This window comes from Aristolochia californica, unplaced genomic scaffold (genome assembly GCF_029961685.1).
Source record: "Aristolochia californica isolate CCGP_79_NKW_82.1479 unplaced genomic scaffold, dmAriCali1.0.hap1 SCAF_3, whole genome shotgun sequence".
Lineage (NCBI taxonomy): Eukaryota > Viridiplantae > Streptophyta > Magnoliopsida > Piperales > Aristolochiaceae > Aristolochia > Aristolochia californica.
This window is the reverse complement of record NW_027181992.1, coordinates 9,831,167-9,856,632: the sequence shown is the minus strand read 5'-3', so window position 1 is coordinate 9,856,632 and position 25,466 is coordinate 9,831,167. Positions and strand designations below refer to the sequence as shown.

General features: G+C 38.0%; 1 protein-coding gene across 1 annotated transcript in view; it reads right to left on the bottom strand.

Moving 5' to 3' along the window:
• Positions 1-1,141: 1,141 nt before the first annotated feature.
• LOC137959703 (protein CTR9 homolog) overlaps positions 1,142-25,466 on the bottom strand; it is a 49,154-nt gene continuing 24,829 nt past the window's right edge. Inside the window, exons 12-24 of the mRNA XM_068807033.1 lie at positions 24,845-24,913; positions 19,792-19,884; positions 19,081-19,347; positions 16,542-16,622; positions 16,293-16,451; positions 15,979-16,074; positions 15,758-15,859; positions 5,173-5,280; positions 4,864-5,088; positions 4,244-4,510; positions 4,083-4,154; positions 1,804-2,067; positions 1,142-1,490 (exon numbers count right to left, since the gene is read on the bottom strand). Coding sequence (XP_068663134.1) covers positions 1,317-1,490; positions 1,804-2,067; positions 4,083-4,154; positions 4,244-4,510; positions 4,864-5,088; positions 5,173-5,280; positions 15,758-15,859; positions 15,979-16,074; positions 16,293-16,451; positions 16,542-16,622; positions 19,081-19,347; positions 19,792-19,884; positions 24,845-24,913 — 1,977 coding nt within the window. The 3' untranslated portion in view covers positions 1,142-1,316. The remainder of the gene's footprint in view (positions 1,491-1,803; positions 2,068-4,082; positions 4,155-4,243; positions 4,511-4,863; positions 5,089-5,172; positions 5,281-15,757; positions 15,860-15,978; positions 16,075-16,292; positions 16,452-16,541; positions 16,623-19,080; positions 19,348-19,791; positions 19,885-24,844; positions 24,914-25,466) is intronic.

Here is a 25,466-nt window from a genome sequence, read left to right as displayed (position 1 = left end):
CAGTAATGCCTAGAATTTAGGACAGATCAGAAGACTGCATCAAACAGACCTAGCACAATGGACTCTCTACCAGAGGGAATAGGAATCTACCTGAACCAGAGAATCCTATATATCAAAATCATCAGCCAATATCCATTGTTCCAGCTGTGGATACTTAGAACCTTCCACCAGTTTTAGATGCCCTTATCATCTACAAACTGCAAAGTTCAAAACAATTACCACAACTCAAGTAAACACCCAACTTGTTAGCTGTTGGTAAGAAATTATTTTTTGTGAAATTTAGGATTCCATTGTGGAAGACCTCGCTCAAGGTGGTGGAGAATGAAAGAAGGAAGAAGAAGAAAACTAAAGGGAGAAGAAAGGAGAAAAAGATAGATGGGTAATAGAGAAATAAGGAGAGAGTTATTGGAAAAAGAGAAAATAAGTTAAAGAAAGAGGAAAGGTTTGATACTCTTATTTCACTAATTATTTTTGGGAATAATAATGATCAAATTCTCATTTTATTTTCTTTTCCATGGGTTCCAAACAAGTCCTAAAACAACCCATTAGGTCCCACAGTTCCAACTTGAACTAGGATGGTTTTAAAGAGATCTCCCTAAAATATTTCAGCTCTCTTCATATCCCTAAAACAAATACTACCTAATTGGTCCTCTAGAAACTTCACCTCTAAATTTTAGTTGAAGAAAAACTCTAAAATTGGATTGCATGTCCAGGGAGAGGTTACAGAGGTCCTCTTGAAATTTCACCTCTAGATTATAACTGAACAAAAATTCATGCACAGGGAGATACTACCGGAGGTACCCTCTAGGGAATTGCTTCTTGTACATATGTATGAAAGTTACATTCTAAATGTTACTAATGAGTCCAAATGTAAAACCGGTATACAGTATGAAAATGACCACACTGAATTCTCAAGAAGAACATTTTCAAAGGATCAACACCTAATAATGGACCTGAACAATTTGCCAACCTATCAATAGATGGCAGCCAGCATGTCAGATCCCAACCCAACTTAGGGCTACCAAAACTAAACTGCTTTTAGGTGATGATTTCTTGAAGGCTGCCGAAAATGCAATTAACCACAGCTTCCCTACTGTTTCAGCAGCATTCTCAAACAAGCCAAAGGAAAAAGTGAGCTCCGAAAAAACACAGATTTGCATGAAAACTTGTAAACATTGTGATGGACACAATAAAACATGCATAACTGGAAAGTCTAATAGAACAGATTTAACAGTTGAAAAAGCTACTACATGTAGAGCCAGGGTCCCATGCAAACTGCAAGTTGAGATACATAATTTAGTATTAATAAACAAATTTCAATCCCCGTCCTCCTCGTCATCCATAAGCACGTTATCCCTTGTTTCACCATCACTCTCTTCAAACTCTGGAGAATTGCCTCTGTCAGATTTGGGTGGCCTCTCTGATGGCTCATCATCATCAGATTCAGACCATGCTTGTCTCCGCCGATTCACTGCTGCTGAAGGAGCAAGCTTTTGCAAAGGTGCACAGAAAAAACAGAAAGCAAATAAACATCATGATCAAAATTACAAGGGAAAAAATTACAACAAGAGCATTTGCTGCGGCAGAAACAGCTTTTGGTCCTGGGCTCAAAGTCAGCGACATAATAAAGAGCATGTGAAAACCAAACTGCATTTGATGCAAGATACAGATTAAATTTGACAGTGATATCAAGGTTCAGAGCAGTGATTCCACAATTCCGCCATCCCTCCCTCTCTCTCTCATTCGAGAAAAAAAAAACAAAGAATAATTACTCAAAAGAAAAAAACACATAGAGTAACTTACCTCATCCTCAGCATCAGAATCTTCCAGACCAGCTGCCACAAGAAGATCTTGAGCATTTTCTGCCACTTCATCTTCATGTCCCTTGGCATCCTCCATTTCATCATGATCACCCATTATGTCAGCATCAGCTTCTTCCATATCATAATCTGTCTTGGAACTCCGATCCTTCTTTCTCCTCTTGCCTCCTTTCCTTCTCTTCTTCTCACTGTGCACACCATCTTCATCTTCAACATCAACCTTCCGTTTAGAACTCTTCCATTGCTCCTGCAAATATTTATACGCTATTAGTTATGCCAAAATAAGAACTCAAGCCAGTCTAATACTCCTCGTACAGTTGGGAACTTCAAGACATCCACAAAAGTTAAATGAGTGATCTGACAAAGGAGGAAAATGGAGTGTTGAATAATAAGAAGAAGAGTATTTTGGTAATTTTCATGTCTGATTGTCACTACAGGATAGTAGTAAGCTCAGATATTTATAGAAGCTTTATATTTCAATTTTCATTAAATTCTGAAGAGTATACATGGAGATATAGGAGTTCAAGTATAGAAGGGGACTTCTGTACTTTTCATACTGGTCATTTCTTAATAGAGAGGACGACCCTAGGCTTCAACGGAGTGCATGCATGCTGCTGCACCCTTCTTTCATTTCTGTCTTTTTTATCTTTCTTCTCTCTACTCTTTAATCTCTCAATGTAACACGCATCAAAATAATAAGACCCAATTGTTAAGGGTTCTACACAAGATTTTACTTCTTAAAATAAGTAGTCCCCAGGTTGCGAATAAGATTACTGATTTCCAGAGCTTCCCGGTCATTTATGTGATGCCGAAACATCCTCCTCTAATCAACATCATCAAAGATCCAGCAACATAAATATCCAAGATAGAAGCATTCTTATGCTGAACTAATCTGTAACTACTGAAGATATTTAATATCAAAGGAAGAGTCCACTAGCCAAAAATCAGTCAAGAATTTAATTGAGTGACTAGCACCAGCATGAAACCGGGTTTTGGATGAGAATAAAGGGAAGTTTTTGTAAATATATTCCCACAAAGAGGATAAGTGAGAAATTTTTCTAGGAATGCACTTCCCAAAATACCAAGCAAAATCAGTAATAACCAATTTGAGCTTAAGCAAAGGAAGCCCAGAGCAAGTATCCATTCACCAACACCCCTTAGTAAGAACAGTTCATGTCTTTGTTTCTCCTTTTTCCTTCTTTTCCTCCAAACACCTTTCTCATCCAATATTTCCTCATTCTTTCTCTTCACCCTGACATATGCTTCATGCAGCAATAAAAGATAAATTAACAAATAATGTTTATCGACACCCAATATAATGCTCCATAAAATGTGGCCAGTTTGACAGATGCTTGCAGTAACCTGTGTTCATACTTACGACACCATAACAACATACCACTAATCTCCGCTTAAGCAATCCAGCGTTCATCCTTTAAGAGAAATCCTCTTGAATTTATCCTTTTGTTTGAAAGATCATACCTAGGTAAAAAGAAGCACTTTGGGGTATGGCTTGACCTCTATCTGCACTTCATACATTTTTTTTTTAGTTTGTCTACCAGAATCCTATTTATAGACTGAACAAAGTGAATTGAGCCTTTGGCTCAGTAGCAACATGGTGGATGGGGAGGGGATTTGTCAAGTCTCACCAGGGTGCTGGACTTTGTGTGTCTAATTAACATTGGAAGAAAAGAAGAAAACCATTGTAACTGTTTGTATGTTGAATTGGTAATTTTCACATAACATTTTCTCAAAGTACTTTATAATCAGACCTCAGGGCAGCACAACCAAAGAAGCGTCATGGTTGAAACCACAAAACATTTTTGCTCAAAAATTGCTGATCAGGTCCTATAGGCTTCACTGACTCTCCTCTGCAGACAAGTATGGCCTCCTCTATGGTAAGCGCATAACAAAAGCTCAACTAAGCCAGTCCCCAATAGTTGGAAGGAGATTCATTTTCTGTACTATCTGGTGCACGAAGTGGGGACCAGAGACAAGAAATTACTGATTAGACTGAGCAGCCAGCCATTACAAGGACTCATATCCCTCCTTCAGTTAATGCTGGCAGATAGTCTCACTTGGGTGGCTGCCTCATATTTTGAATTACTAGTAAGAAATCCAAAGTGCTGTAAATTTCTGTGCTTCTTGTATTTAATTTTTTAGTATGTAATTATGAAGTGTTCTCGTCGCCTTCTCAAAAACATTTTAAAAAAGTTGCAGTATGAGAAGAAATAAGTCCAAAATACATAACGTAAATTTAGTCACCTTTATACGCTCAAAATGTTGCTCCTGTTGCATCACTTGCTTCAGCTCATCTTCCTGTTTCCTCCTCTCCAACTGTTAGACAGCAAAATCCAAAAGCGGTTATGGTAGTTTGAGATTAATAAGACCAGGGCAAGAATAAATACTCATTACTGATAGATAACCTGGAATTTCCTCTGCTCTTCAGCTTTATGCCGAGCTTCCTCAGCCAAGGTCACTTGACGAGCAACTTCTAGTCTCTGACGGTTCTGCTGCTCTTCCCGCTCTGCTGCCTCACAATGAACCTTAGCAGCTCCAAGCAGATGTTTACAGTAACCAACATGAGTCTCTATTTTCTTCTCATCAAACCCATGAAAATGGAAGTTGCTTACAGCAGATAACTGACTAAACACGCGGATAGCATTCCTCAATTCTGCAACTGTGGACCTTACCTGAATAACAAATGATGGTAAAAAATAAATGAACTATGAAGTAGGGTCCGAGGCCCATTCCAAAATAACTAGCCAAGTTAGGAAGTCGGACTAATTATTTAACACTTCTCATATGTAGGCCCTCTTTTGTGGTTCCTACACATGGACAGTTTGGATGAAGGTCCATGTATGAGCACCCACTTTGATGCCATGTGAAGTTGGGTTCAAGGCCCATTCCAAAATAACTAGTCAATTTAGGAAGTCGGACTAATTCTTTAACATGAACAAATAGCATCAAAGAGATTTCAGGCATCATTCAAGCTCACCAAACAAAAGGAATCAACTATGCAGACAAAAGAAAACAATTAAAGTACCTCATCAGCTGTTCGTTTCGTCTTCTGCAGTGTAGACATGGAAAACTTTTGCAGAGTGACACCTGCATCAAACCTATATGTATAATTGGAGGGTGCCAAATGGATAGCTCTTAGCAGAGTCTTTTTGCAGTCTTGCCACTGTTCAGCCTCATAATGGGTCCGAGCTAGATAGAGGAGAACTTGAGTGTCTGTGTTAAAATAAAACTTCCGCAAGCAATTCTGGTACTGCAGTAATGGCAAGGGTAGCCTATCAATGCAAGTACATTCAGCAGATTTGCGAATAATACAGGCAGACATTCTTGAACTTACCATTTTTACAGCCAGAGAAAAATGCCCTTGGGCAAAATAGACATGTGCCAAGTTGATCCACACATCTGGCATCTGAACAAAGACACTTCCACTAGCAGTTTCCTGAACCTACAATTCATAGTTAGGATGGTAATCAGCACATTAATTGTAGCATGAAATTTATCTAATACGATTGGCAAAGGTTATCCAAACTCATTATATGCCTTAGTTGCAGATAATTTCACCCATAATGTTTTTTTGAAAAGCACTCATAATGTTTTTTTGAAAAGCACCCATAATGTGTCTATTCAAATCTTGTCTAAGTCAACCCACTGATGATAATTTTATTTCAAAGAAAGGGAATATACATCAAGGGAGGCCTCCTAACAATAAGAGATTGAAAGGGGGGGGGGGGGGGGCGAGGCGGCGCAAGTTTAGCATACAAATCAGCAGCTGAATTGGCTGATCTAAGAACATGAGACCAAGTACAAGAAATGGTGGAAGCAATGTCCAAAATATCAAGAAAAATCTGCCAGTGACGCTATGGGGGGAAAGATGAGGTGGACCACAATAAGGGGACCACTGAAACAGTCCTGAAAGATATGCAAGCCGTGAAGGAGACCAGAGAGCTCAGCAATTCCAAGAGGGCTAGAGTAAGAAAGTATGGCAGTACTGCTTGGATAAAAAATCACCCCGCCAAAGCCAGCCAAACCCGGGTTCCCAAATGCGCTACCATCAAAATTTAACTTATAATAATCGGTGGAAGGAAGCTCCCAAACAGCAACCCGGCTGAGGGCAGAGGGGACAGACATCTGAGTAATAATCTTCTAGTTGGTGCGGACCGGGAAACAAGAGAGGCAGGCGAATTCTTTTTGGGAGTGGATCCATGTAGAGATGAGCCCAGTTGCGGTGAAGGAGACCTCAGTAGCAGAGAGGAAAGTAAAGTCAAACCATCTGGAGTTTCTCTCCTTCCAAAGGCATCAAGGGACGAAAGCAATGCAGCCAGCCATCAAAAGCTTGCCTAGGCTGAGAAGGCAGGTCTTAGAAGACAGATGACTCATGGTGATTAGGTCAAATGGAATGCATAAGCTAAGACCCATATTATCAATCATGTAAGTCCACACCTTCCAGGCGAAGACAATGGAGAAGAAGATGATTCACGGTTTCAGCCTCTGTCCTGCAGAAGGGGCAGAGAGGACCGGGAGTGGTGTTACCGCGCCTGATAAGGTTGTCTACAGTGAGGATCTTATTGCGACAGGCACTCCAGAGAAAAACCTTCACCTTGGAAGGGGCCAAGAGGCGCCAAACAAAAGCAATTGGGGGGCGGGCAGCCGAGACCATCCCATAAGATGGCGGTAGGCCGAGGAGACCGAGAATTGTCTGCTATCATCAAGGAGTCAGATCATCCGGTCTGCCGTTTGAGGGCGAAAAATAATACTGCTAAGACTATCAATCAAACCACAAGCAGAAATGGCTTCCTCATCAGTAAGGGCACCTCTAAGGCAAAGGTTCCATGAGCCATTCCCCCACGTGTCAAAGACAGATAAGATGCGATTGGTTGTGTTCTGAAGCAAAGGTGGATAAGACGAGGCAAGAGAGCCATCACCTGACCACCAATTCATCCAGAAACACAGACTGGAGCCATTCCCAACAAAGAACCGAATGGTAGTGTAGAAAGTGGAAAACACATGAAACATGGCCTTCCAGATGGGGGAGAGATGACGACAGTTTCCATCAATGATCCATCTATCTCCAAGACGTTGAAGCTTGAAGGCAACCATTGGCTTCCACGAAGCCCTAGAGGAAAAGTTGAGCTTCTAGAACCACTTGCGCAATAGATCATGCCCCATTTCCTTGGTGTGCCTAATCCCAAACCCATCCAAATACTTTGGCTTACACGCTTCATCTCAACTAACAAGGTGATAATGAAATTCAGTTCCAATGCCAAGCCACAGAAAACGTCTCTTGATCATGTCAATGCGCCGGCTAATAGAAGCGGGGCAAGAAAGAAAGGAGAGGAAGTAGTTAAGAGGATCAATCTACCCTTCCACGTGGAGAGGTAACGCTCAAGTCGTTCGATCACCGGAGCCCATAGCCCCATCCGGGGTTTGCTAAGTTGAGAATGTAACGGCCTCTAATAAAAGCACTCTGACCCCGGTGGATGATGGTAGGAAGAATAACCTTGAGACAACGGCCAGGATGCGGGTGATGATCTTGTATGAACTTGAAACGAGACTAATCGGCTGGTAATCCTGAGGACGTTCCACACTAGCTTTCTTGGGGACCATAGCAATAAGGGAGGCACGCACGCTCTTAAAAGTGATTCCACAAACAAAGAAGCTTTGGACCATGGAGATGATATCCAATCTCAAGGCAGGCCAGCAAGCCTTATAGAATTCTCCGCTGAAACCGTCAGGCCCCAAGGCCTGATCCCGGGGGAGACCCAAGACCGCATCCTCAACCCCCAAATCTGAGAAAGGAAGCACAATGAATCTCACCAAAATAGGGGAGACCACGGTAAAGCGAACGCTGGAAAGTCTGGGCCGGTGGTGTTGCTCTTCCCTCTATAGATTTGCAAAGAAACTGAGAAATGCATCAATAATGAAGGTCCTATCCAAGGTAACCTCGTTGTCAATAGACAAGAAGGTGACCCGGTTAGTCCTCCTACAGGCCGAGGCGATAGCAGGAAAGAACTTTGTGTTAGCGTCACCCTCGACCAACCACGCCTTTTGCTTCCATTGAACCCTTTCAGAGTGTAGAATAGATTGAAAATTGCACTGAAGAGAGATGTGGATAGAAAACTCAGCATGAGTAAGACATCTTTGCTCCTCAACCGTATCAAAGGAAGCAATCTGATTTTGGAGAGAATTTCTGAGAAGAGGTAGAAAGGCGAAAGGTAAGTGTACATGACTCTTACGCTCAAAAGCTTGGGTTTTTCTTTTTTTCCCCGGTTGAATGATAGCAGCTTGAGCACTTAGCACAAACATGTACATCCATACTTTTGGAGGATGATTGAAAATACCATTTAATGATACATAAATTAGAAGTTCTCCGGATGCAGAACAAGGTGTGAATTGTAATTGTTGTATTGGTGGTCAGTTAATTGCTTCAATTAGAAAGAAAAAGGAAGAGAATATAGAGAAAGAAAGGAGAATTTGGATTAAGAAATAGCAGAATTGAGAACAACAATTTAGAACAAGAAAAATAGAGAAGAAAGAAGAAGGTGAAGAAGAAGAAGAAAGGGGAGGGAGAGAGAGAAAGACCAAAAACAGGGAGATTTTATTAATTCATCACCAAAACTACCTTCAACATCCCGTTATTGCCTATAAATAACTAAAATTGAAATTTAAAATAGATAAGATCAATATCTTATCAAATCCAATAAAATTAGGAAAGATAAAACTAAAGATAAAATTAAAATTCAAAATAGATAAGATAACTATCTTATCAAATCTACTAAAATCAAGAAAGATATATTAAAAATAAAAATAAAAGAAATTATAAAAAATAATTTTAACCAAAATTGGTGAATCCACTAAGCCCCAATGGCATACTGGCGTCCCCACCGATTCTCCCACTGCTGTACTTCAACAAACGGGGTCCCAGATTTATTTGAATGCAAACCAAAATTCACAAAAGAAAAGGATTTTTTTTATAAAAATTCAAAATTTAATTTTTTATTATCTTAAAATTATTTTATATGCACGTGCCAAATCACGCACGAGTGCTGAAAGGCATCGCATTGTGGTGGTAGTGGTGGTGGAGGGGGGGAGGGGGTGTTGGAGGAAGGATTATGGGACTTAGAGAAACTCAAAGGATGGCGGTTCTAGGGTTTAGGGTTCGGCGTCGGTCAGGAAAACGGCAATCAGATATGCACTAGCGGTCATTATGGGCGGGCGGCATCGACGGAGGTTCCGACTAACGGCGAGAAATCAGCAATGCAAGGGATGTGAAGCGTTGGCAGGGGTCAGCAGTTCCAACGGTGGACGTGTAGAAGCTTCGGTGGTGGTGGGGTGACCAGCATGCATCAGAACTTACGGGTGATGATCGACGGGAGGGGCCGGCGACAGGAGAGGTAGATTTTGGCAGTGGTATGATGTATGTGTTAGAACGGGTTCAGTTGTAGAAATCGTCGGGGCTAGGGAAGGAAGCCGGATGGTTGGATGCGATGCGGCGGCGGCGAGCTCGTGACGGATTGACAACATCGGAAAATGGGTGGGAAAGGCTGGTTTATGATGGAAATGGCTCAGATTTGTCAGTTGGTGACAATTGGCGTGTTTTGCAGCAATAGGAAGACTTCGATAATGGTTGAGCGAGGATCTGTGGTGCAGCGAAGGAAAAATGGAAGGGCGTCGATCATGATGGGCTAAAATTAATAGCACTGCGAGCGTGTACAGGCACTGATAGGTCGCTGCACATACGAGTGAGAGGGAAGTAGCATCAACCAGGAACAGTTTAGCTGTCGAAATAGAGAAGAAAGGAAAAGACAGAGAGGAGAAGAAACAAGATTTTCGCTCTGATACCAAACTGATACGTGACAAGGCGCGAATTGTAATTGTTGTATCGGATATCAGTTAATTGCTTCAATTAGAAAGATAAAGGAAGACAATAGAGAGGAAGAAAGAAGAACTTGGATTAGGAAATAGGAGAATTGAGAAGAAGAATTTAGAACAAGAAAAATATAAAAGAAAGAAGTAGAAAGAGGGGGAGAAGAAGATGAAAGGGTAGGGAGAGAGAGAGAGACCAAAAATAGGGATACTTTATTAATTCACCATCAAAACTACCTTCAACATCTTGTTTTTGTTTTTGTCTTGAAGGAAGGTGTGTGAATATTCAATATAACAGGAAAAAAATACAACCTAGCGAGGTAGGCCGTCCTCCACAACAAGGTGTTGGAGGGAAGATCCCCGTTTAGCGTGAAAGTCTGCCAAATGATTGACAGTTCTTGGGGTGTGGGTCCATGTACAATTTAGACGAGAAATTATGTTACAAATTTCGAAATAAATATCCCAATGCCTCCAAGGGGGCGAATTTCCTTTGCACATCAATTGATGACAACCTTAGAGTCCCCTTCAATGGTGAGGGGCCCAGCGAGACATCCTTGGAAGACAATAAGCCCTTGTAGCAATCCGTTGAGTTCTGCGGTAGTAGAGTTAGAGATACCTAGAAGGCGCGAAAAGGTGTACAGAAGACAACTATTATCAACATGAATAACTTCTAAGAACCCAGCCAGACCCGGGCAACCAATGGCACTACCATTGAAGTTCAACTTGAAGTGGCCCGATGGGGGGGGGGGGAGGGGAGGGAGGGAATCTGTCATCTCGGTGATCAACCGCCAATTTCCTCTAAAATCAGTGTTGCTGAGGTGAATAAATTCCTTCCGGGTCAATAACCAAGAAGAAACTTGACCAGCAATGTTATCAACAATCACCTCAATGGGAGAAACATTGAATTGAAATTTTCGATTGTTCCTTTCTTTCCATAGGGCCCAAGGGATGTGGCTCACACAACTAGTTATGAGCATTTTTCCAAGCTTTAGGAGACGAGTGTTTGTGAATGAGAGGATCATTGATGGCAAATTTTGTGGTATACAGTATTTAATTCCAATTTTGTTGAGGAGGCTGGCCAAAATGGTACCTTCAACATTCTATTACAGCCTATAAATAACTAAAATTAAAATTTTAAATTCAAAATAGATAAGATCAATATATGATCAAACCCAATAAAATAAAAAATGGATAAGATCAATATCTAATCAAATCCAATAAAATCAGGAATGATAAACTAAAAATAAAATTTAAATTTAAAATAGATAAGATCACTATCTGATCAAATCTAGTAAATTCAGGAAAGAAAAATAAAAAAAAATTAACCATAATTGGTGGGTCCACTGGGGCCCAATGGGCATACTAGCATCCCCACCTTCCAGGCCGGCGATGCTATCCGGGTTAAGGGAGTCAACGCTGGCTAATGTTGCAACGGAGACATCAAAGGGTGGTCTCAACTGAAAAGAGGCGAAGCGACGGTGGTTGGGTGCTGGTGTAGGGAGTTGTGCGCCAAAGGATTCTTGAGCTCTGATACCAAATTGATATGGTACAAGGCGCGAATTGTAATTTTGTATTGGATGTCAGTTAATTCCTTCAATTAGAAAGATAACGGAAGATAATAGAGAGGATGAAAGGAGAATTTGGATTGAAAATAGGAGAATTGAGAAGAATAATTTAGAAGAAAAAGAATAGAAAAGAAAGAAGAAGGGGGAGAAGAAAGGGGTGGTAAAGACCAAAAATAGGGAGATTTTATTAATTCATCATCAAAACTACCTTCAACATCCTGTTACAGCCTATGAATAACTAAAATTAAAATTTAAAATTCAAAAATAGATAAGATCAATATCCGATCAAATAAAATAAAATAAAAAAATAGATAAGATAACTATCTGATCAAATCTAGTAAAATCAGGAAAGATAAATTAAAAATAAAATAAAATAAAAAGAATTTTAACCATAATTTTTTTTGAATGAAGATTTATAAGCTAATAAAAAAGAGTAAGGATTACAATACCTAGCTAAACAGGGTCTTCCTCCACAACAAGGTGTTGGAGTGAAACACCTAATTTAGCCTGAGCGTCAGCTAAATGATTAGCTGACCTAGGAATGTGTTTCCAATTATAGTTTAAAAGAGAAATTAAATTACATATATCATAAAAGATGTCCCAGTGTTGCCATGGAGGAAGAACTGACTTCACACACCAGTTGATGACAATTTTAGAGTCGTCTTCAATGCAGAGATGCCCCACAAGATGACTATTGAAGACATGAAGCCCATTATGTAAGTCGGAGAGCTCAGATGTGGTTAAATCTGAGATACAAATTGGCACAACGAAACAGAAAAGAAGAGTGTTGTTACAATCATGAATAACACCACCAAAACCCGCAAGGCCTGGGTATCCAAAAGCACTTCCGTCAAAATTCAATTTGTAGTAGCCCAATGGGGGAAGAGACCAAATTTCCATAATTGGGGGGCGAGGCGAATAAGACATGCCAGCTATTACTCGCCAGTTTTCTCAAAAGTTGGATCCTTTTAGATTTTGGAATTTCTTACGTAGAAAGATCCACGTAGAAACTTGGCCAATAATTGTTTCCACCAGTGTATCGCTAGGGACAGATTTTAAATTGAATTTTCGGTTGTTTCTTTCTTTCCATAATCCCAAAATGATATGACCAACTCAGCAAGAGATAAGTAATTTCCAGAATTTTGGGAGGCTAACATTCGTAACTGAGGGGATGGTAGATAAGAGATTTTGAGAGGGGCAGTATTGGAAACCGATTTTGTTGAGGAGACTAGTTCATACAAAGTGAGCAAAGTTGCAATGAAAGAGGACATAGGTGGCTGTTTCTGGGGAATTTTAGCAGAAGGGGCATAAGAGGTCCTGGACAGAGGTTCCCCATCGGATTAGAGAGTCGGATGTGAGGATTTTATTCCTATAGGCGCACCGGATAAAAAATTTAACACAAGGAGGAGCAAGCAAGGTCCATGTGATGGCAGTAGGATGATTGATTTGTGCGGGGTTGGGGCAACTCAGGAAATTATAAGTAGATGAAGTGGAAAAGGCACCTTGAGTGCAGGGTGTCCAAATGAGAGTATCAAGCACATTTCTGAGGCTTACTGAGGATAGATTAGAGATGAGGTTGGATGCCACCAGAGCCTCTGAGTCCGAAAACACACTCCGGAAATTTAAGTTCCATCCTCCAAAATCAGTTCGTTGGTTAGAGATAGAGGCTTCCATATTTCTGGCCAAATTTGAAACCAAATAATGGCTGATGTTGATACTGCAGGTGCCCGTCCACCAGTCTGACCAAAATTTTGTCAGATATCCCGTGCCAGAGTAACATTTGACAACCTTTTTGAAATCAGGTAACAATATTACAATATTTTTCCACACGGGGGACAATATGTCTCCCACCCTCAGTCCACCAACTAGATAATTTATTTGCTTTAGCAACAACTAAAGTCCTCCAAATCAGATCAGGATACAAATTAAATTTCCAAATCCATTTAAGCATCAAGGTCGAATTAGTGGTAGCAGTGTCACGGATCCCGAGACCTCCAAGGATTTTTGGTTTAAATACCTCAGCCCATTTCACAAGACAATATTTTCTTTCACAGTTCAGTCCTCTCCATAGAAATCTTCTTTTAAGGAGTTCAATTCTTTTCCGAACAGAAGCAGGGTATCGATATAATGAGAGGAAATAGGATGGGATACCATGCAGGCAAGACTTAATAAGAACAAGTTTTCCTGCTTTAGAGAGAAATCTTCCTCTCCAGGATGCCAGATGGCCCTCCAAACGCTCAATAACAAGATGCCAAAAGCTTTTGGAAGGCAGAATAGACGACAGGGGGAGGCCTAGATAAGTACAGGAAGGTGTAGCAATTTTGCATCCCAGATAACAAGCCATAGAGTTTAACACATTAGGATAAATATTAAAGCCAGTGATAGAAGATTTTGTCCAGCTTACCTTTTGTCCAGATGAGAGTTCAAATAAGTTTAGCAGGGCTTTAATATGAGATATTTCGTTCATAGTACCTTCACCAAAGAAAATGGTGTCGTCAGCATACTGGAGGGAAATATCTTGATTGGGGTCATCCAAGATAGGGCTAAGCCAACTGGAATTTTTTGCAAGACGGACCTTGGATGCCAAGTGTTCTACAATTAGAGTGAAGAGGAAAGGACATAAAGGGTCCCCTTGCCGAATGCCTCTTGTTGCATTAAAATAACCACAAGGTTTTCCGTTAACAAAGACAGAGTATGATACATTAGAGATACAACTTCTCATTCAGAATTTCCAGCAGGTCCCAAAAACCATTTTGTCAAAAAGTTGGTCAATTAATTTCAGATTGACACGGTCGATGGCTTTTTCAAAGTCAAGTTTCAGAACAAATCTGGTCAACTTAGATTTTTTGAAGGAATGTAGGAGTTCATGGACTGCCATGGCTGAATCAAGGATATTTCGACAACGAATAAAAGCACTCTAACAAGGGTTGATGATTTTGGGGAGGGATCTGAGGCGGTCGGCAAGAATTCGACCTATGATTTTGTAAAAACTAGTGGTGAGGCTGATAGGTCTAAAAATCTTGGGGAACAACTGAGTTTGATTTTTTTGGAATTAGTGCAATGAAAGAGGCACCAACAACTTGGTGAGTGATACCGACTTGGTGGAAATTATGAACAAATGCATATACGTCATTTTTTACAACTCCCCAGAAATTGTGATAGAACTCACCATTGAAACCATCAGGACTAGGGGCTTTGTCGGGTCCACTGGGGCCCGATAGGCATACTGGCATCCCCACCATCGCCACTGAGTCTTGACGCTTAAAGTGTTAACATTGATAAAATCTGAGTTGATTCCTTTAAATAATGTAGCATCTGTAGCATCCCAATACCTCCTAGAGTTAAGTACTTCCTTCGTTGTGCTTCCAAAGGAAAGATCATCACAACAGACAAAAATTACAAGAAAAGGGCAAACAATTGAAAATTTAAACTGCAAATTTTGCAATGCCATTGCAGAATTGCAAACACATTTTTATTCATTGCCCTTTCCTATTTTCTGTTTGGGGTGCTTGGCTACACAAATCTGGTTTTGAGGCATGTTTCCCATCATCTTTTCCAGATTCTATGGTTCAGAAAAGTTCTGTCGGCACAAGGTAGAATTTTATGGCATGCATCTTTTGCAGCAACTGGTTGGGCTCTTTGAAATACAGGAACAAGGGGAAGTTGGTATTCCACATCAGGGGTTTCCAGAATGAAGTCTTGGGTTCAAGACTCACCAAGGAATATGGGTGTAGTGTGTGTGTAAATAACATTTAAAAATATTCCTCTATTCCTCTTTTGTCTGGCTCAGTTCTAAGGATGCATTGGAAGAATATAACTACTCTTGAATCCCAGAATCCTTCTAGTATACTTTGGGAGCCTTTTCTTGAGGGATGTTGAAGGCGAATTTTGATGGGAACTTTGGGGGGAATCCAGGACCTACTGGAGGTGGGGGTCCCATTCATCACCATTCAGGGCAGGTCCATCAAGTATATTCTGCCCCTTCGTGGCTTTCTGATTCATCTAAGAAGGATTCCATTCCCTATACAGATTGAGATTATATCATCAAAGCTTCTCTTGCTGTCTTGTGGTTGAAGGAGATTCCCCTGTGGTTATTTCTTGGTTCTCTTCCAACAAGATTCCTCCAAGGCGATTAATTGAAATACCAATTCGTGTTAGAATGCTCAGATTCAGTGGGTACACGAGTGTAGTGCCAACTCCATAGTCGACTATTTGGCCAGGCAAAGCCTTTTCATAACATTTTGATGTTCATTGATGTATTATCTTTCAATTTTGTGTTTTTGGATTCTGCGGCTGAGTTTCCATAATTTCTCCTTTCCTTAGTGAAATTCTCATCATTTTCAAAAACAGGAATTAAAAAACTGAGCTGCTTGAGCCAGGATATATAATGTGCATCACGTTGTTGATTTGATAACAATTAGACCAATCTTTGAAAAAAACATGTTATGAAAGATTCATTTTTTTCTTTGATGTACAACTATCGAGTATTCTTACCTGTGTAAATATATCCTTTGAAACATCGAAGTGACCTTTTTCTGCCAAGATAACTCCAGCACCATTTGCAGCATATAAATTACCAGGGTGTTGAACTAAAACCTGTTAGGCATGAACAGAAAAAGTATTAGTACAGATTGTGCTAGTATTTACTTAGTATTAGGAAAAAGACAAATGGAAAGATCATAAACCAACAATAAAATCAAAATAACAAATCATACTTTTGTGAAGAGCTCTTTAGCTTTTTCAAGATGAGTTGCTTCCAGTTTAGGACCTTTTTTCTCATGCCTAATAGCAGCAAAATAATTCCAGTTCCCCTAACCAAAGAAATAAGAATAAAATAGAAAAGAATATTTAAATTTATATACATGTGGCTAAGAAAAGAAAGATATCGATAAAAGTCATGCAAATGAGAAAAGATCATGTATGCATAAGATGTGTCATTTCCTGATCAGCAACAGGGAGAAAGAAACTACTACTAACACTCAAAATATAGAAAGTGAAGACTGAATAAAAATAGAAAGAAATTTCCCACCAGTGAAAGAGTAGCATAAGAATCTTTTCCATCAGTTACGTCCTTAGCAGCACGGAAAGTATCTTTTGCCTTAATCCAGCTATCACTTTTAAGCTCTAAACAACCAAGCATCGATAATGCATTTGGACACTTATCATTTACCTTAAGAGCATCGCCTATCTAAAAACAAGAGAAAGTAACCAACAGTTACATGGCATATATCAGCAACATGTATAACAAGATAGTAAAAATTAGTGATATAAAGTATACCAATTCAATGCTTAGTTGAATATTATTGCAAGCTTTGGCAACAGCAGCAAGCCGAAGGTAAGCATCTCCATAGTCTGGATACTGCTAAAGATAAAAATACACATAAATAGTAAAATAACCACATCGACCATGTAAGTCTGCATATAATCTTCCTCTCAAATGAGAACAAATAGATCTCAATAACCTACATAAGAAAGGCTGTGTGACGGCCATGCTCTAATATGTGAGCTATAATGACTTCAATACTCAAAAAAAAAAAAAAAACAAAGGTGAGCCCAAGTCGTTGAAGGCAAACGTTTCCAAAAAAAATAATGACTTCAATACAATTTCCACCATGACCTTTTCACCACTAAGACAACTTTCCATCCTCAAAAAGAAAAGGAACCTCTTCTTCAAGGTGCAAGTACATAATTCTTTCATTTTTTGGTTTTCTGAGAATGAAGCACATAGTATTTTCTTTCTGAAATGTATAAATTATGTTTGATGGCAAAAAGTTACCAAATGTTAAAAACTAAGCCTAACAGTGATGACAAAAAAGACCCTTTCTGGATTGCATATTCCAATAAATGCCTAGAATTTTAAATTATCAGTATAGAATGCCCTAGAGAATACCGATTTCTTCTTTTCTTTCTCCTCTCAAGAAGAGTTCTGAATTCATCAATCCGGAACACAGCAACTCTAATACTGACTCTTGCTCTAAAAAAAATAATCACTAGCCTTAGCTGGGGCATGTTACTCAAAAAGAAGAAATGAAGGGGCAATCCTTCACAAAGGATAATGTTCATATAGAGATACTTTAATTTTCCAAATGTATATCTCTATCCCTTAAAAAGTCATTATGAAGTAAAAGTAATTTCAAAATGAATTTGCCGAGTTGTTCAAATGTAAGTTTCTCACTACCATTGTTTAATTAAATTATACAAGTTGGGAGATATTCTAATACCCCCGGTCTTTTTAATTAATTCCCCCAGTCTTAATGTTGAATCTCACCACCCCTCCCTTCCATTCATTTTTCTTTTTCTCCATCAAAATGGTGAAAACTATATTAAGTAATATCAGATAGAGTCATAGATTAGAAGAGAGCCATGAAGAACAAAGGAAAAAGGCAAGCAAATATTTCAATGATTGGGTTGTCAGATTCATTCACCACTTTCTACAAAAATATATTTTGTTGCCAATATCCTATCAATAGTCAACCTGGACTCACTCATCTCCAGTTGATCATTGGCTCAGCCCCACTCTTTTGTAGCATTGAAGTATAGTCGGTTGGGGACGGTAGTGGCCCCTTCTCGCATTTCTGAATAAGGAGGGCTGCATTCTTATTGATTTGATTGAAAGGAACATGCAATGGCCCGCATGGCCACACCTACCCTTGTGCCGCTTCATACCAGGCTTATTCAGCATGGCGGCCAGATTGGGTGGGACTTTGCATAGAGCAAGGCATAGAACTGGCTTAGTGATCTTGACCTCCACCACCATTGCAAAAAGTTCAAATTGCTCTCTGCAATTAAGTATCTATAACTGTTGAGCTTTTCAAACTGACTTTGGGCAGATCTGCTCCATAAATTGGTGAATATGCTCAGTGATTAAACCAAAACAGCTCCTCAAACTCCTTACTCTGGCTCTCCTAGGATATGCTTTCTCAATTTTTGTGTCTACTCCCAACTCAATTTTTCAAGAGTGGAGAAGAAGTTCAACATTCTTCATGAAAGATCTTCATCAATTCAGGCGTTTTTGTCTAGGTTCAACATGTTATAGATCTATATAAGGGACTGACCCAGGGAAGGTACGGGCTAAGCGCTCACGCTTGCATGTTCTCAAGTTCCTAGTAAGTTTGTTATCAGTTAGTCAAATTACTAAACATTTCAATTATTCTATAACATTCTTTCCATCCTTTTGTGCGTTCCACAATCTCAGGACGAGGAAGATGATTGGTGGAGGATGTGAGCGAGGTGGTCTATATTACTTTGAAGGACTTGGTGAACTGAGATCCGCAGCATTGCACACCATAATTTCTCCATATCAGTTGCATCTCCGACATGGGCATCCATCACCAGCAAGCTTCATCAACTTTTTCCATCATTGAGTCCTTTGTCATTGTCATTTGACTGTGAAGCACGTGAACTTGGAAAGCATCACAGGTTGTCATTTCCTCAGGCAAGTGCTAATGGTTTTGCTTAGAGTGTCTTTCCTTCCAAAGAAAACTCCTGAAGTGACGACTTTCAGTACTGGGACTCCACTTAATAAGAGATATCAGCTGTTTGCTCTTTGTCAGGTGTCGTTAGTTAAGTTCCTTTTGTCCGTTAGGTTAGTAGTTTAAAAAATAAGTACGTGGTTCAAAGTAACCTGACATAGAGAATCTTTTGTTACATTACTTAAAATGTAATGCAAGTAATTTATAATGATAAATCTCCAATCAACCAATACCTCTTGGATCTTCAATAAGGCATATTAAATCATACACAAGAAAATCCTCATAATAGTTAAAAATAAAAAATAAATCTCTCAAAAAATAAATAATAAAGATAAATACTGAGACCTTGAATATGATTAGGCGGTATAATAGGCTAGCTTTCTCAATGTCATGCATTTGTTCCAGCAGTCTCGCATGATTAAATAAAGTTGTAACTTTATCCCAATGCAGTTCAGTTGAGTAACCATCTTCTTCAAGTTGTTGAAAGAGTTTGACATTCCTGTATTGAATAGAAGAAGCTGCAGAATCCATCTCTGGATTTTGGATAATCCCTTCCATAATAGATAGCCAAATTCCATCACCCAATGCCTCCTTGAAAGTTTGCCCAGCCAACTGAAGTTAACAGATAACAACAGAATCAATAATTTTTTCTTTCAACTGTGATAATAACAGAATAAACTAATAAACACATAAAGCGAACTAAACTTTACAGAACATTAAACATGCTGAAAACAATGACAAAGGATGCATCAGCATCCTCCACCTCCAAAGGCTTAGTTGAAGGGGACTGCTTTCCTCTGGACAGGTTTTTAAATTATTTTATGTATGTTTATCTTTTTGTACTCTTTTTTCTAAGCCTTTGTTTTAACGGCCAACCTTCTTTCTGGCATTTCCTTTATATTTTTTATATTGTTTCCTCTAAATGAAATTCTTACCTTTTTCAAGTAATTTTTTTTTAAAAAAAAAAAGCATATGCATCATGAAACCTAGCAAGTTTTTTCCTGAAATAGAGCAAATAACTAGCAAGAAGAACATCAATACAAGTTCACCACAGACCCCAAAATCGCCCCTCTCAAATTGCAGAACTCCTATGTTGTTGAGCAATTCTATTGGTATCTCCTCACCTCCCTTTTTAAGAAGACTCCATGCCTGCAGGTTAGAAGGAAAAAAAATCACTTCACATCAAACAATCAGGATTAGCGCTTTAAAATGAATAGCATGTGGATGTAAATTACTATGATCAGAACCTCCAAGAGGAGCTACAGGCTTTATTTCTTTGAATGGCACAATATCTTATTAATTAAAGAATCCCCCAGTGAGGACACAAAATTATAGATTACATGGGCTTCTGAAACAACAAGATACAATGAAGAGGTCCTTGTCTTGCAAATTCAGCCACTATAGACATAGGAATTTTGTTTGTCTATAGGACCAATTTGTGGAAAAAAGGAGTATGGATCTAAGTCCATCTAAGCACCCAATTTCTAACTAAACCATCAAATTTATAGTCAAAGACTCAAAAATAATTTCTTCTTGTTTTAATTTGTTTCATTTCCCAATTTTTAAGATTGAAGTATATTTGAGTTTTTCTCTTATTTTTATCAAATTGAAATGATATAATAAAGATAATGACATTGTTATAAACAGAAAAAGTAAATGAAATTCTAATAAATAGTGTGTGCTTTGTTGAATTTCTAAAAAAGAGAAAAACTTCACTAACTTGTTGTAATTTGAGTACAATAAATTTTTATCTATAATAGAAGAAACTAGTAGAATCCAATTACAATTAAACTACCCTTGTCCCAGTTATACTCAAACAAGTAGATTCTTGTAAAACTTCGCCATATTAATTCTAGCTCTGTGAGAGTCATGTAAGATTCTTCCATATATGCTCTTCAGCACTCCCCCTCAAGTTGGAGTTTACAACTTCAACTTACAATGAAAATGATTCTTGGTCTTCAATTTTCATTGGCTAAAATTTTTTCATAGATGATAAATCTTCACCATCTGTTCTCCCTCTTTCTTGAATATTTTGATCACATAAAAATTACCAAAACATGTGGAATAAAATACCTTTTTCGTGTACTTCTTCTACTTCTCCCCTTCAAGTTGGAGATAAAACAAAACATAGACACCTAGTAAGGACAAAGCACAATGTGGGAGAAGAAAATCACTCCTAGCCGTACGGCAAAGCACCATACATCAGTCAAAACGATCATAGTCTAAAACACACTCCGCTTAATTTTAAATGAGAAAAAACGGCCCAACTTTAGGGCTTAACAAAGAGGCTACTCATTTTTTTAAGCGTAGCTCAAACACAAATCACCTCTAAGGTGAAGAATAAAAGACTTGACTCAAGCTAGATGTTGGGCACTCCTATATTTTTTAGGTAGTGGGCCTTGCTTTGAAGTGATGAAAACTCAAGAAAATAAATTGAAGAAATACTAGAGAAAAACAACTTTAACAGGAAGGAGGTGACTATGCAACACTCAATACTTCCAAACGAATCAATAATATGACCTTTTTCTTTTTGAAAAACTAGGAGAGAATATAACTTAATAAATTTGACAAAGTATAACTTTTTGGGGGAGTGACCACAATTTTTGGAGTTAACAATGTGTAAGATACACAACCAAATAACAAAAATGCAAAACTTGAAAAAAAAAATTAAAGCAGGTAATCTTTGCATACCTTGAATGAGCACATATTTAAGTGACTAATTCTGACCTAAACTCTCTGATTAGATGAGAAATTTGGCTAAAAATCTAGGATTCTAGGAGAAAAGGAAACTTAATTCACGGTAATGCATAGAGAGATAACAGGAAAAAAAAAAAAGAGATTTTCAATAGAACTGACATTTAGTACTTCTATATCAATATCTCCCACAATATCGATCAGAATCACAAAATGTTTGTTGCTTAAAAACTTAGACTCAAAGATCTTTAATTTGATACTTAATTTGACATAAAAAAAATTGTTCTTGAATCTGTTATGACCTCTTTATTTTCTTCATTTTGTAGCTTGATAGTTGCCAATAAGAGCGGCATCGAGCAGAGCCAACCTTGAACCTAACTTAATCTGAATACTTAGAACTCAAACTTAGCCTCGAGCCTAAAATTGGAATCAAGATTGAGCCCAAAAATTTTACCGAATTTGAGCTCGAGCTCGAGTCGGGTTTGAGCTTTAAGCTACATTTAAAACTATAAAAATTAAAATTAAAAAAATGAATAAAGATAATACTATAATGAACTTAGTACCATTGAACTGGACTATTGCAAAGAGGTCCAAGACTTTGCAATGGAGCATACTAATGTATAATAACAAGCTTAATATACCTAAAAGAAACAACAAATACCTTCATCAATAGTGTTTATTCCATTAACAAACAACAACATTAGATGTTGAGAGACCCAAAAGGGCTAAACTATCGATCTTCTTTGAGGTTTGAGGTAAATAAAAACAACTATCAACCAACTAAAGAGGGGATTGACGAGCAATTAGAGTAAAAAATATTTTCGTAAAAAAATTTATGTTAAGGTTTGAGTTTGGCTTGTTATACTTCACGAGTCTTATTTCAAATTTGAGCTCGAGCCGAGCTCAAGTAAAAATTGCACTGAGGCGAGCTTTTTATAGCTGAGCTCACTTCTAAAACCAAACTTCGATACCTTTCATTCAAATATAATATTTTCATTAAATATACTTACTTCCTTTTATAGAAAGAATCTAATAGATTTCAAACTCTATAATTTGGCCAAACTGAGTACTCTTTATTATTTGGCCAACATGACTATTGACTCTTCCGATATTGATATCTCCCACTAGAAAAATCACATTAAGAATTGGTTTAAGAGGTAAGAAAATAGACTTACAGATCTCTCTTTTGACATATAATTCTCCATATAAAATCTCATTCTTGCTGGTATAAAAGGCCTCAAAAGTTGAAATTTTTTGTTGTTGCTCAAACCTTTCTTGCAGTTCGATTGCCAAAATTCTGTGTTGGAAAGTAGACTCGAAGATCTTTTCGTCAATATATAGTTTACAATATGAAAAGTTCAGTATGGAGGTGCGAACGCCAACAAAACAACGGATATTGGGACATGAAAGAAAGAAAAAAGATAGAATACGAACCTAAAATACTAGAGATTAAATATCAGAAAATGATCACATTATCTTTGTAATTTGACTGAGTCATACCATGTTGAATTTTTGGAAAAGAGAAAAACTTCACTAACTTGTTGTACCCAGAGTACAATAAACCTCTATTTACAATAGAGGAAACTAGTAGAATTCAATTACAATTAAACTACTCTTATTCCAGTTATACCCAAAGTTAAACACTAAAAGATGAGTCCTAGAACAATTGGACAACTAGACATAAATAAAAGACTAACATAACTAAAACACCTCCTCTTGTGAGACTCCTGTAAGACTCTACCATATTAATTCTCCTCTATGAGACCACTTGTGAGACTCCTATATGACTCCACCATATTAATCATGGCTCAGTAAAACTTCTTACTGTGAGAATCATGTAAGATTTTTCTATATCTACTCTTCAACAGTTTTTTAAAAGAAGAAAAATTAGGTACAACTAAGGTTGGCTAGACTTGAACCACCACCTATCCCTCTCAATTTATTACTTATACTAAGTAAAAGATAATATGTATGGAATCTAATCGTGTCGCCCTTAGGAAATGAGAATATGCCTAGTTTATTCACCACAATGATAAAAATCATATTTTTTTTTCTCGTTTTTTGGAATCCTAGCAATTTTATGCAGAAGAGAAAAGGGGAACAAGCTAAGTGATGCCTGCAACAAACAAACTACACACAAAACAAAAAATAAAAGTAAAGAACAGATCTATGTCAAAGTCTACTCGCCCTTTTTCTTGCTCCTTTCTTATCTTCTCTCTCAAAGTCTCAAATCATCTACATATCCTTTACTCTCGCTTCTTTATATTCTCTCAAAGTCTCAATCTGCAGTTCTTTATTTCTCCCTCACTAACTGAAATCCCTATCTCATCCTTCTCCTTTATCCTCTTCTCTCCTTAGCACGAAGAGTAAATAGTGTTCTCTTTTTAGTGGAAACTTGAAAGAGTTAAAAGAGAGAAGAAAGACAGAAACAGTGGCAGTCTGGTAGAGAGCAAGAAAGATAGAAGTATCGGTAGCCTAGAGGCCCTATTCAGCAACAAGTCTGCATAGGAATTCTTGGCTACTAAAGTTCATCTTATTCCCGATTTTGGGTATGGGACTCCAAAAACCGTACATTGTCCAGAGGTGGTCAGATCGACCGCCTCGCAGAAAGTACACGTGCTAGAAAAAGCCCTCGTCCCTCCTAATACTGCAATGAGTACTTCGGTTTCCCAGTCGAAGATGTCGTGCACCAGGGGGATGCGACAACAATTCTGCCTTTTAGGCAGAAATCTGGAACCATTTCAAAAAAAAGTTCATCTAATTATATGCCTGGTTTTACAAGGTAATTAAAAATTATGCTCTGAAATTAATCTTTATAATTTTATTTTATTTTACATATTTTCCATGGGGGTTTATTTACTTTCAACGTTAATACTTGTGGAAAATGCAGTCTAATTATGATATATTACTGATAGAAGGAAATAGGTATATGCTATATACAGTATTCTGACCAACTCATATCTTTGAATTTTTTCCTCTAAAATTTATAAACTATATGAGTTAAAAAAACTCTTGTAATGTAATTCTGATACTATAAATTATTTTTTAAAAAATTTTAAGTTATTTGAGAAAATATAATGATCATCCTGTTACTAATTTTGGATATTAAGTTTTTATTGAAAACCATTCATAGAAAAAGTTGTAATAAACTGTTTCATTTTTTATTTTTAATATAGTGATATTTTGATACAAAACTTTTTACTCAATTTGTTTTTTTATTTTATAACAAGTTGAGATTTTATGAACAACGTATAAATAAGTCTTACAATTTTTGTTAATTTTTATTTTACAATTCCTCCCCCCCTACCCCTTTTCCAAAACCTTCTGGCTCTACAACTACTCTCATACATATAGAGGTGCATTTCCTTTTTTGTCCTCGTTGAGAATCCACAACAAAACAGAAAAATATACTTACAGTTTTTAAGGCATCCAAAGCAGCAGCAGTGTCAGATGATATTAGCAACTCACCTAGCTCCAGAAATGCCTGCAAAAATGTAAAAATTAACGGAACTTGAAAAGTTGAGAGCTCAATCTACAAAATCAACCAACACAAGAAAACATGCATATAAATCTAATTAAACTAAATTGAAGGAGTCAATGGGACTTGTTTAAGGCTACAAGATGCTTGAGGAAACCCTGACAAGGTTACATTAATAAAGTGCTGAGCTCTAATGCCATTGCTGAAAAAGATAACTTCCAGTAGATCTGATCAGAGAACTGAAATGGCCTCTTTGAGAAGTTTAGAGTTTCTCAAATTGCTGCTGTTTTCTGGTCCCTCCACCCCTCAGATGTTCCACAATATGTAAATCATTTGGGGGTCTGTCCTTTCATCACACCTTTTGCCAGTGTCTTTGAGTACCAGATTCCTCCATTGGAAAAAATTTCATTCTCTTAGTAATTTCCATCCTTCTTTTCCATGTTTTTTCATTGTATTTGTCTTTTTGGCTCTAAATGGCCTTCGTGGGAGATCTGTTATTTGGGTCTTTGAAGCAGTTTGGCTCTGCTGAATTGGGAGCTTACCTGACTGCTTTTTCTGA